This window comes from Brachionichthys hirsutus, chromosome 16, assembly GCF_040956055.1.
Source record: "Brachionichthys hirsutus isolate HB-005 chromosome 16, CSIRO-AGI_Bhir_v1, whole genome shotgun sequence".
NCBI classification, from domain to species: domain Eukaryota; kingdom Metazoa; phylum Chordata; class Actinopteri; order Lophiiformes; family Brachionichthyidae; genus Brachionichthys; species Brachionichthys hirsutus.
This window is the reverse complement of record NC_090912.1, coordinates 538738-550981: the sequence shown is the minus strand read 5'-3', so window position 1 is coordinate 550981 and position 12244 is coordinate 538738. Positions and strand designations below refer to the sequence as shown.

The 12244-nt window shown below is 47.9% G+C and overlaps 2 protein-coding genes across 2 annotated transcripts; one reads left to right on the top strand and one right to left on the bottom strand.

Moving 5' to 3' along the window:
• Positions 1-1071: 1071 nt before the first annotated feature.
• LOC137905214 (globoside alpha-1,3-N-acetylgalactosaminyltransferase 1-like) lies at positions 1072-5461 on the bottom strand. The gene is made up of 10 exons (XM_068749425.1): positions 5403-5461; positions 4793-4822; positions 4179-4237; positions 2466-2502; positions 2350-2382; positions 2131-2265; positions 1924-2056; positions 1632-1824; positions 1291-1510; positions 1072-1213 (listed from the first exon to the last, which is right to left on the bottom strand). Exons 1-10 carry the CDS (start codon positions 5459-5461, stop codon positions 1072-1074), a joined length of 1041 nt encoding a protein of 346 aa, XP_068605526.1.
• Positions 5462-9604: 4143 nt separating this feature from the next.
• LOC137905230 (interferon alpha-17-like) lies at positions 9605-11149 on the top strand. Its single transcript, XM_068749444.1, has 5 exons — positions 9605-9715; positions 9813-9905; positions 10005-10166; positions 10521-10592; positions 10892-11149. The coding sequence occupies exons 1-5, from the start codon at positions 9605-9607 to the stop codon at positions 10997-10999; spliced, it is 546 nt and encodes a 181-aa protein (XP_068605545.1). The 3' UTR covers positions 11000-11149.
• Positions 11150-12244: the final 1095 nt, after the last annotated feature.

The window sequence follows — 12244 nt, the reverse complement described above, 5'->3', positions numbered from 1 at the left end:
CATTCTTCAGTTGCGCTGGCTTGCACTGAAATGAAATCATGTCTCTCTCTCTCTCTCTCTCTCTCTCTCTCTGTGCTAACCCGCCCTGCCCATTGTTGAGGTCAAGCTGTTCTGCAGAAAATACTATTTTTACATTTCAGTTTTTCTTCCACAATCATCATGTTGACATGAAAACAGTAAAAATCTGTGTTGGCGCAACAGGACCTCCAACCAACGGCCTCATCAGCTCCTATTTTAACTTGGAGCTGATGCAGAGCAGGAAGCAGAAGTTTTCTCCTCCAATCAGCTCAGTCCTCTGCTCTGATTGGTCCACCCATGTTCAGCTGCTTTTGGTCAGAACATTCGGGCTTTAGTTCCAATAAAACCTAAATGTTTGCGTTGCCCTTTGTCTCAGCGGGAAAAAAGAAGAAAGACTGTTTTTCTGCTCCATTCATCTAAAGTCCGTTATCTGGGTCACACCTACAACAGCCAATCAGCATTCACCATCTGTCAAGCTGAGACCGTCAAAGGCACGGTGATTAAAGGCTTCCTGCCTTTCATTTAAAGCTGCACTTGAACGCATCACAGGCAGTGTTTGAACACACACTGAAGCAGAACTTCATATTGTCCGTTACACAGCGGGGCCGATTAAAGACGATAAAAAAGGTTCCTGCTGCTGGGAACAAGTCACTGATTGGTTGGGATGAACAGCCAATCACAATGAATTCAACAAAGCATCCTTAAATCAGATACGGTTTCAAGTGAGCTCAGTAACAAACCATTAAAACCAGTTGGTTCTGACCCGGCTCCGCCCACCAGTCCAGCCTTCACAGTGAAATAAAAAGTAGCCTCCTTCAGTTTGATACATTTTTTATTTTATCTTTAGTTTATTTGATCCAATATGTTCCTGTTTGTTACAGAAATGCACAATTTTAGTTTTAGTTTTAGCCTAGGCTAGCAGGTGGCTAGCTCACTTAGCAGTCCTGCAGGACTGGGAAGGTAGGGGGAGCCGCGCACGTTAAGTAGAGCTAAAGGTTAGCTTATGTTCCTGAGCCTGCACACAGGTGTGTACAGGTGCATCGATCCAGATGCTCAAACGTTGGGTCTGATGTCAGCGTAGTTTTTAACAATTCCAGAGAACCTGATGATGCGAATCTCAGGGTTTCTGCGAGCGAAGTCCTGCCACAGGTACTCAGGTGAGAGCACCTTACTGGGTTTGTGGATCCACATGTATCTGAAAACACATCCAACAGAAAATATAACTCCCGCTCAGGTGCCGCTCTGCCTTCCAGATCAGGTGACACCAACTACCTGTTCAGGTGACTCTCCTCCTGCCATGCAGCCTCAATGCCCTCCCTGGCATCCGCCTCGAAGTTGTACCGACAGGTTTTGGTCAGCAGGTGTACTTCCTGGAGGCTGCCTCCGAATGCCCCCCCGCAGTAGTAGAAGTCTCCGTCCTCCGGAGCCATGTAGGCTCTGGACTGGGGCCGCCGCTCGAAGGGGAGGCGGCTGCGGCCGTCCTTGTAGTAACCTGTACACCCACGGGTAGGAAGATGTACCTGAACAGGAGCTCACCTGGGCAGGTAGAGCCACACGGAGCTGGGACCACTTCAGACTGATTTATGAGACGGTGGACGAGTTTGTTGACTAACCAGGATGTAACACGGCGACCAGTCCGCCCAGTGACTCCGCCCCCCAGCGTCCGTGAAACAGAGCGTCTACATCCAGACAGAAGATGTAGTCATGGTGATGAAGCGTTTCCTCTATCAGGACCTGGATGAGCTCCATCCTGCGAGCAGAGATCTCCTGCCAACGTTTAGAGCTGGGCACTAAACGCACCGTCAGCTGGACGAGGAAGAGGAAGAGGAAGAGGAAGAGGAAGGCGTCAACGATCAACACAGGTGAGTACGATTAACACTCAGATCATGACCGCCACCCGTTTACCTGTCGGCCGGCAGCGACACGGACTTCAGGCACGTCCTTCGGCTGATCGGTGAACACGTACACGTGCACGTTAAAACCAACGAAGAAGTATTGTTCCATTGTCTCCAGGAAGCTTTTTAGGAACATGATGTACCTGTCCAGAACACCAATGGTTAACGTCGCGTTCAGGGCGCCAAGGAAAACTCAACTTCACGACGTCATTTTTACTTTCCGACAGCAAACACTGTAACCGCTACGCTAACGTTCTGCGGCTTGTAGATGCTGTCGATTAGAACCGGGTTGAAGGTTCCCTCCCAGACGACAGGCGCTAACCACGGCGTCACCGACACCACATCGGTACGCCTGCACGAAAGGAAACACGCCGGGGTTCATCGATAAACAACAACAAGGACAACAGGAGGAACAACAACAACCACCGGTCCTCACCCGTGAACGACGCTCGGCTGTTTGTACTGCAGACTGAAACACAACCGATTCAGCATCAGAACGCCAAGGCAACACGAGACAGGCTCCGCCCCTTCTGGTACCGTGAATGTACTCACTGGTCAGGAGAAGTCAGGCGGACATCAGAAACTCTGCAGGACACACACACACACACACACACACCAGCGGTAAGCCTGAAGTTCTCCACTGCTGCCACCAGGTGTCACTGTGACCTCACCTGGACCTGCACCTGTCCTGACCCCAGGACTGATCGCGATACTTTTGATTTGATGTAACCCCTTTGGATAATTTTTCACAAGTTGATGCAAAACATTAAAGTTTTAAATAAAAACAAAACGTTTCTTTCTCTTTTGGTTTTAGGAGCAATTTCATTCAAATCTGTGCGTTTGATTCCACCTGTCAGGTGAATAAACAGCATTCTAGAAATACCTTCACATCGGCTCCTGCTATGACGGCCTTCCCCCTCTTCCTATCATTCTTTATCACTTCAACATCTCAGATTGCAAACCACACCTCCTCTCAGGTAGAGCAGCAGACAAGTCGCACAGAGCGAAGGTGCAGGGTCAGTAAAAGACAACGATGTCCCCGTCCACCTTCAGGGGGCGTTCAACTCGCTTATGTGATGCATGATCTCAGGGCGTTCTCCATTGAGCCACAGGTACGTGGTCTGCCTGCACCCAAACCACCGTCCCGAAACCGTTCAGGTTCGCACGGTGAAACGGTTCAGGTTCGCACGGTGAAACGGTCAAGGTTCGCACGGTGAAACGGTCAAGGTTCACACGGTGAAACGGTCAAGGTTCACACGGTGAAACGGTTCAGGTTCACACAGTGACACGGTCCAGGTTCGCACGGTGAAACGGTTCAGGTTCGCACGGTGAAACGGTTCAGGTTCGCACGGTGAAACGGTTCAGGTTCGCACGGTGAAACGGTTCAGGTTCGCACGGTGAAACGGTTCAGGTTCGCACGGTGAAACGGTTCAGGTTCGCACGGTGAAACGGTTCAGGTTCGCACGGTGAAACGGTCAAGGTTCGCACGGTGAAACGGTCAAGGTTCACACGGTGAAACGGTTCAGGTTCACACAGTGACACGGTCCAGGTTCGCACGGTGAAACGGTTCAGGTTCGCACGGTGAAACGGTTCAGGTTCGCACGGTGAAACGGTTCAGGTTCACACAGTGACACGGTCCAGGTTCGCACGGTGAAACGGTTCAGGTTCGCACGGTGAAATGGTTCAGGTTCACACGGTGAAACGGTTCAGGTTCACACAGTGACACGGTCCAGGTTCGCACGGTGAAACGGTTCAGGTTCGCACGGTGAAACGGTTCAGGTTCGCACGGTGAAACGGTTCAGGTTCGCACGGTGAAACGGTTCAGGTTCGCACGGTGAAACGGTTCAGGTTCGCACGGTGAAACGGTCAAGGTTCGCACGGTGAAACGGTTCAGGTTCGCACGGTGAAACGGTTCAGGTTCGCACGGTGAAACGGTTCAGGTTCGCACGGTGAAACGGTTCAGGTTCACACGGTGAAACGGTTCAGGTTCGCACGGTGAAACGGTTCGGATGAATGTTGGGTAGAAAGCAGTTACCACAGTTACAGAGCTTATGTTGATTGGCTCGTTAAACTTCCAATCAGCTTGCTCTTCTGCTCTGATTGATCCATCTGAGCTTTTTAATAATGTGAGGCATCGTATTGTCATTTCTTTTTCTAATCACCTAAAGTCTGGAGGTCTGTGAGCTGATAAGTGTTTCAGTCAATGCCCTGAGAAAGACTCCTGTTTACAGTGTGTATGTGTGTGCGTGTGCGTGTGCGTGTGCGTGTGCGTGTCTGACCTGCCATCAGCTGGTATCTTAGTCACCTCCTCCAAAGACTCGACTCTGAAACAGAACCAAGAACTACGTTCAGTTCGGTCTCCGTGGGCTGCATCAGCTCGTCCACGAGTTTGATGGATTATCCAATCCGAAGTCGTACTTCCTGTTACAGTAAAAAAAGACAGACGGAGCAACCAAGAAACCGGGCCCCTCCTGAAGTCCGTGGATCCCGGTCTCTTCAGGGCGGCTCCTAAAGATGCCTCGAGGGTCAAGGCAACTGGCTGGAGACACTGGTAGATCCAGAACTCACTGGGGGGGCTCCAGATCCCATCTAGACCAGAAAGAGCCCAGGATTCCCCAGTAGGAACTGGAAAGTGTCACTGGGAAGAGGAACGTCTGTTCTCAAGGTGCCAGCGAGTTGAACTCGGCTGAGGGTTTGAAGTGATGCTAGCAGCTAGCTAGCTAGCTAGCTGCTAGCTAGCTGCTAGCCGCCTCAACAACCCCCAAATGGTGTCCAACTCTGCATTTTTATTAGTTTTATGAAAGCGAGTTTAAATTCACCCTGGTGCTGATTTTACGTGTGTGTGTGTGTGTGTGTGTGTGCGTGCGTGCACGTGTTACCTGATGGACTGGGTGATGTAATACAGCATTCTGTGGGTCGAAACAAACACAATCAAGCATCTCCCTCCAGCTTTAACAATTAGAAAAAGGTAGCAATCTGTTGAAAGGCAAACCAATGACCTTCCCAGAGGTTGAGTATTCGCTAGGATACTTCAAACCCAAGCATCCAGATTGTTTATTAAAGGAGGAGTCCGGCCTGAGCTGGAGCGGCACAACGTTTGTTTAATCATTAATATTTTATCTGTAATAAAAGACTAAACGTCGTCACATGACCTTTTGAGTTTGGGTCGTGATTCGTCTCTAATGAAGACATCGTCACGGTGAACCTGCAGCTCCGACCTCCGACCTCCACCTCGTCTGTCGGTGGAACCTCCGTGTAATAAAGTCACCTGACGACCAGGTGTCCGGAACACCGTCCGGGCTGTGATTGGACGAGGACGTGTTGAATCTAATCGGCCTCCTGCAGCTGGCGCCCGTCTCGCGGCTTAATCTGGGTGTTTTTACAGAACCGGTCTAAAACCAGGACGTTCCCCTGCTGCTCCTGCAGCCGCGCACGGGGACTGGTTGAAGTTGGACCGGTACCAGGACCGGTACCAGGACGTGAACTCACCCCAGCAGCAGAGTCAGCAGCAGAGACGCAGCTGCAGCCCTCCTGGTTAGCCGTTCCATCGCTCAGGCTTCAACCTGCTCAACAACCCGTTAGTCCCGGTCCCGGTCCAGTTCGGTCCAGCCCGGGCTGCCTGGGGAACAGTTAGGAAGCGGAGAAGGTCAGAGAGGGAGGCCAACGTCCCACCAGTGTCGCCAGATCAATACGCTTCTGATCAATCATGCAGACGTGAATCCGTCGTTCTGGTTCTTGAGGAGCCGCATCGATACCAGATGATCAATACAGAAAATCTTCTAATCAATATCATAAATATGTGATTAAAGATTCAGAGATCAGTCGGTAATCGGTGCGGCTCTGGTCCAATCAGAGGACGGGAGCAGCGAGCAGCACGTGTCCGGTGACGTCACAGCGCCGCCACGCCAGTAATCGATTACTGGCTCGGTACCAGAAGCACAAACACCAAAAACACACCGAGCGTCAGACTGACCTGGGCGCGCGCTGCTCGAGCCGATAATCAATCAATCACTGGCAGGTGTGCGTGTGTGTGCGCGTGCCCAACACACACACACACACAGAGATGATGTCTATTTCAAAACAAGAGCAGTTAAAAACGAAGAATCTAAAAGTCTTCTTCAGTTAGAGGGTCCAGATACTTGTACTCCTGCTGGAGGTCCAGATACTTGTACTCCTGCCGGAGGTCCAGATACTTGTACTCCTGCTGGAGGGTCCAGATACTTGTACTCCTGCTGGAGGTCCAGATACTTGTACTCCTGCTGGAGGGTCCAGATACTTGTACTCCTGCTGGAGGTCCAGATACTTGTACTCCTGCTGGAGGTCCAGATACTTGTACTCCTGCTGGAGGGTTCAGATACTTGTACTCCTGCTGGAGCAGAAAACAAAGGACCGGAAACACCGGGACAATAAGACTCCTCTGGAGTCATTAATAATCATAAGGGGAGGTCGTTGCCCCGCCCACCCTCAAGTGAGACTGACAGGTCTGACAGAACACTTTTTTGTAAATAAATTCCTGAGGTTCAATCTCTAAATCTCGGAACACTATTTGCTGATGATGCAACAATATTCCTTAATGGGGAACATTTAGGGCAAAGTTTAAATGTTATAGAGAAAGACCAGCAAAAAAAAACAAAAAAAAAACGGTTTGATATAAATAAACTGTCGCTTCACACGAATAAAACTAAATAAATTATATTTGGAAACCGATGCCCAAACGGAAATAGAAATAGTTTAACGACAACATCGTAGATTACAACACAATACAAATAAATACAAATAAAGCCAAAAACGGAAAGTTACCACAAATTGACGTGAAGGTTGATTTGCTGTGGCGCCCCCTGGCGGGATACGCCGAAAACACCCAAAAGAATACATTTAAAAATGTGTGTTAAACTGTGGAAGGATTAATTCATTCGTTTTCTCAGCCGCTGTATCCATAACATCCATAATTAATGTTTATAATCTGGTGTTTTTAGCATATTTAATTTAAATGTAATGTCATAATAAATAATAAAAATCCTCCCAGCTGGTCGGAACTAGATCAACATGTGATTTACTTCCTCCTGTGCCCCCCCCACCGTTTATTGATTTATTTTACACTGGATCGATATGAACGCGTCGTGACGTCACGTATCTGATCAGTTGATGAAGATGCAGCGGAAGTGGAAACCGAATGAGGAGTTTCCTTCTCGGCGTCTCGTCCCGCAGCTGTTTCTGTTCTGTCTAAATGTAAACTGCAGCCGAACTTCCGGTCTCGTCTCCTCTCCTCATTCTCCGTAAATGTAAACTGAACATTCGGGGTGGGGGTTAAACCGCATCCTGAGTCGAACGCGTGACGTCACAGGCGGTTTGATTTGATACATACAGAAAACCTAAAAATGCGTGAAACGCAACCAACAGCCTCGGTTTGAAAGATAGCGGAAATATTAACGGGTTAATGTTAACGGCGAATCAAACATTCAAAATGAGTCGCCAATAAATCGGAACCTCTGACCCATTCATTTAAAATCACCTGTTGACCCATTTGATCGGAACCCGATGCAGCGTCAGAATTTACCTGCAAATCTCATGAGATCACAAATGATTTATTTTAGGTGGATTCAGAGTTTGTTAAAAAGTATTTCATGTTGTGAAAAACAAACTTTTACCCTGAAAGTAAAGGCCACATTAAACAGCCAGTGTCCAAATACTTTTGGCCACATCTTGTATTTGAAAGCCTCTCATACACGGAGGGATGGGATGGGATGGGATGGGATGGGGGGGCGGGGGGGTCAAACCAGTACTGGAATCTTTAAAAAAGCAGCTAATATAAGTTAGCAGGTAGCAGCAGTTAGCAGCTAACTCAAAGAAGACGACCAGGAACACTCGTGGATTTAAAGTGTGTGTCCATATACTTTTGGCCACGCGTTATTTGGTCAGAACCACGTGGACCCGATTGGGTTCCAGGTGTCCATATACTTTAGGACACCTTGTGTTTCTGACACGATCATCTCGTCCGTTTGTTTGATTGTTTGACCGCATCGTTTGTGTTTAGTCATAGTGAGACGTTCACAGACGACCTGCTTCTAGCTGTGGGGGTGGGGGGGGGGGGGGGGGAGGGAGGGAAATTTCCAAATTTCATAGAATTTCTCTTTTCTGCTCTGAAGGCATCAGAGTTTCATTTTCTTTCCATTCAGGACGAAGCTTTATTTAAAGGACAAGATGACAGAGATGCTCATCAGAACCACGGCAACCACCAGCCGAGACCAGAACCTCCAGGACCTCCAGAACCTCCAGAGCCTCCAGACCCTCCAGACACCTCCAGGACCTCCAGACCCTCCAGGACCTCCAGACCCTCCAGGACCAGACCCGTCAACAGAAGGTGAGGCCATTTCACGCTGATAGGATTCTGGACCTGCTGCCGCTCAGCCGGAGTCGGTTTCACGTCGGCGTTCCATTTCGGCGCAGAAACATTTTGGGTTACGTTTAGAAACGATCACATTTTGGCTACAAGGTCTGATTTAAATACACATGAACAATTCATGAATACGCATGCATGGTACTTATACAAGTAGAAGAGCTGATGTATTAAATATTAATGTAGGCGATCTGCAGAAATATGAACTTTTGGCCACAACTGTATAAATAAAAGCAGGTTTGAGGACACTTAGAAACAGACGTCCGTTTACTTCAGGCCGGGGAATACAACGGGCGGTATTTAACTGCATCGAGTACTTTTACTTGATTATATTTGACTTTTACCTTAACAGAGTACGTTTGCAGTACTTTAAATGAGCTGAATACATTTAGAAACCGTCAGCGATAATTTCCAACGCGGTCGGAAACATCGACTCGACTCCATGACGAGTACTTCCTCGTGTCACGTCATCGCCGCCGATCGATCTGGAAAACGCCCGGAGTAACGCCACCTCACGCCCCGAGCCGACCAATAGAAACGTGGCGTTTGGTCATTGCAGGATTTAGTTCTGCGTCTGAGCTTCTTGTGGTTTTTAGTTGAGGCGGTGATTTTACTGCGTTTAGTTTCTGACGGGTTGCCTCATCAGAAACTAAACGCAGTAAAGTCACCGCCCGCCGGCCGGAACCCTTTTTCCTCGCCGTTTGTCCGACTCATTGTTCACCGGGCTTTATCACTTCATATGATACAGACCCAAGGACAGGCCGATGTGGGCGGGTGTGTGTGTGTGTGTGGGAGGGGGGCAACCAATCACAGACAGACTGGAAGCCCCCCCCCCCCCCCCATGAAGACGAACTCGTCTTTGACCTCGACATCCTCCTGAACTCCAGACGTGGACGTTAAATCCACACAAACGCAAGACCCGTCATTAACTAACAGCTAATGAACATTTCACTAACGTCTCCTTCACTGACCATCGGCTGAGCCAGCCAATCAGGCGCAGGTACCCTCTGACCTCATCATGTTTCAATATTTTGGTTTTGTCTGGTTGGACCTGAACGAACCTGCAGAGACTCGCCCATCCAGGTCCAGGTATCTGGTGTAATTTGGATCAGACACTCTGTGGTTGGATGATTCACGCAGAAGCATCTCAGTTCAACTCAGACAAGACCGGTTCCAGAACCAGAACCAGAACCAGAACCTGGGACAGGAACTTTTCACTTGTAGAACTGAAGCTAAAACTGAGGTCTCTTGCAGAACCTGAAGAATCACCAGGAAACAAACCGCCGGAACCAGAATGATGCTGCTGTCCTTGCTACTCATCGTCCCGCTGACAGTGGTTGCTATGCCAACCTGTCGGGTGCAGGGGGACCTGGTCCGGTCCGCACATCACCTGCTGCGTGATCTGGTAGGACCCTGCTGGTCTACAGGTCTCTGAGTCGTTTAGCATTAGCCTATTTAGCCCTGCTAATAAAAGCTGGTACTGTTTTCTGCTGGTCCTGAAGGGAGGGGACTTTCCTGTCCGCTGTCTTAAGTACAACACCAACATCTCCATTCCAGACTCCGCCTTCCCCGCTGCAACAGCCAATCAGACTCAGGTAATCCTCTGACCTCATCTGAGACTCGGAGCTGACTTTTCAAACTTTTACTCTTGACTCGCTGGTTGGAAACACCGATGTCTGTCTGGTTACCTGCAGTGCCACCGAGCATTATGGGTATTGCATGAGTCACTGTCGGAGGCGGGGACAGTGTTTGATGATTATGAAATACCTGTTGAAGAGGGCGGAGTCACCTGGGATGAAAAGAAACTTGAAGATTTCCAAAACTTGCAGTACCGGCTGCTGAAGGAAGGCGCCTGTGTGAGTACCTGTCTGTCTGTACACCTGTCTGTCCGTACACCTGTCTGTCTGTACACCTGTCTGTCCGTACACCTGTCTGTCTGTACACCTGTCTGGCCGTACACCTGTCTGTCTGTACACCTGTCTGTCCGTACACCTGTCTGTCCGTACACCTGTCTGTCCGTACACCTGTCTGTCTGTACACCTGTCTGGCCGTACACCTGTCTGTCTGTACACCTGTCTGTCCGTACACCTGTCTGTCCGTACACCTGTCTGGCCGTACACCTGTCTGTCTGTACACCTGTCTGTCCGTACACCTGTCTGTCCGTACACCTGTCTGCCTGCCTGCCTATCTGACCTCTCCCCCTCCCACAGCTGACCCGCGTCGATGGCTCAGGTGTTTTGCCGTCTTACTTCAGAAACGTGACATCACTTCTTCAGCAGGAGGTAAAATAACTTCTTTTTTTTCTGCCTTTCAAGCTTGGCCTAAAAACAAAAGATGAGTTTAGACCCGTCATCAATATAAAACGTATAATTATCTATAACTAGATAAACTGGTTTATCAGTGGGGTGGGGAAGGCTGCCCTGAATCTGGTCTGTCAGGCGGTGCTTGACTTCAGGTATGACATGCTAAGCTAAATTCAGGACTCGTAGTTTGATTGGACGCTGCTGTAGATTTGACGGATCTTGTTGGACCGTTTGGACCATCGGCGCTGAGGGGGCGGGCTTTTCTGTGTGTCACTCAGGACATCGCATCCTGTGGTTGGACGATTCTGAAGAGGGATCTGCTGCGGGTTCTGATGTTCATGCTGCAGAATCATCACGGCTGTTTCGTCTGGAGAAACGTCCAGTGAGGACAGGCCGACCACAAAAATATATTTATTTATCCCTCTATTTATTTATTTATTCTTTTACATGTTTTTTTCATATTTATATTTGTTGGTTTCATGTTTTATGAATCATTTCCTTTTAATTCTGCTGTAATAGTTTTTTATCAGATTAAAACATGAAATGTTTCTGAGTGTCTGAGCTGGATCACTTTAACACACACGCACGCACGCACACACACGCGCACGCACGCACACACACGCACACGCACACACACACACACACACACACACCGATATTAATGCCGTTTTAGTCTTAACCCATCAGTAAGGTTTGGTTGAACTCAACCTTTAGTTTAATATATTAGATGTGTTAAAGAAAAAACAGAATATCTCACAACTGACGAGATCATTTAGAGGTTTAGGAAGAAAATGTAATATTCAAACCATTTTAACAATAGTTTTCTGCTAAACTTAAAATGTTAATTGTTCCAATGTTATCATGTTAACACTCAAAGTTTTCCCATGACTACCATGTTAGCATGAACTATTTTCTAATTCTGCCATGATTATGAGCAATTATTTTTAACAAGCTGGAATGCTAGCATGATATATTATTTCTAATTTCAACCTTCTAGCATGAGTTGTTTTATAATGTTAGCGTGTAGGCATTCGTTGATTTCTATATATCCTACCAGTATACATTTTCAACAAGATGTCTTGTCAGCATTAGCCATATGCTAATGCTATCAAATTAGAGAAACATTCTTTTTGAAAAGGCTGGTACTCAGTACTAGGCACCAGTATGGGTCCTGAGTACGGCTGGCAATGAAAAGGGGTTGTGGTTGTCTTTAGAATATTTGATCAGAAAATCAATAACATGGAGTTTCCCCTCCGACCAGCAGGAGGCACTCCAGCTCCGATGAGGGAGCTCTCACTTATTTACATAATTACATCAGGCCATCAAACATGTCTGTCCAAGTATGCATTTATTGCTGTTAGCTCTAGCGTAAAGAGGTGATAAATAAATATTGGCCTATGACCGATTCAGCCAAACAGAACTTTGGAATTTAGCGTGGTGAATTAGCTCTATTCTAATTGTTAGCTAGAAGGTATTATTGCAATTAATTAGCTTAGCTTAGTTAGCTAAAGAACTAGTTTGAGTACAATGTTGCCTAACTGAATTTTAATGCACATTGCTAACAAAGCTACTGACATGGTTGGTTTTTAATAAAGTCCACCTGTTTCAGCTCGTGTCGATCCTCGATGATC

What these genes read in the sequence shown, in the direction of transcription:
- LOC137905214 (XM_068749425.1), bottom strand. Translation starts at nt 5,461, where the DNA reads ATGGAACGGCTAACCAGGAGGGCTGCAGCTGCGTCTCTGCTGCTGACT. An exon ending in GTGTCGCTGCCGGCCGACAG is followed by an intron (nt 1,825 to 1,923) that starts GTAAACGGGTGG and finishes TTCCTCGTCCAG; the next exon opens with CTGACGGTGCGTTTAGTGCC. An exon ending in GGTCGCCGTGTTACATCCTG is followed by an intron (nt 1,511 to 1,631) that starts GTTAGTCAACAA and finishes GTGGGTGTACAG; the next exon opens with GTTACTACAAGGACGGCCGC.
- LOC137905230 (XM_068749444.1), top strand. Translation starts at nt 9,605, where the DNA reads ATGATGCTGCTGTCCTTGCTACTCATCGTCCCGCTGACAGTGGTTGCT. An exon ending in ATCACCTGCTGCGTGATCTG is followed by an intron (nt 9,716 to 9,812) that starts GTAGGACCCTGC and finishes CTGGTCCTGAAG; the next exon opens with GGAGGGGACTTTCCTGTCCG. An exon ending in CATCACTTCTTCAGCAGGAG is followed by an intron (nt 10,593 to 10,891) that starts GTAAAATAACTT and finishes TGTGTCACTCAG; the next exon opens with GACATCGCATCCTGTGGTTG.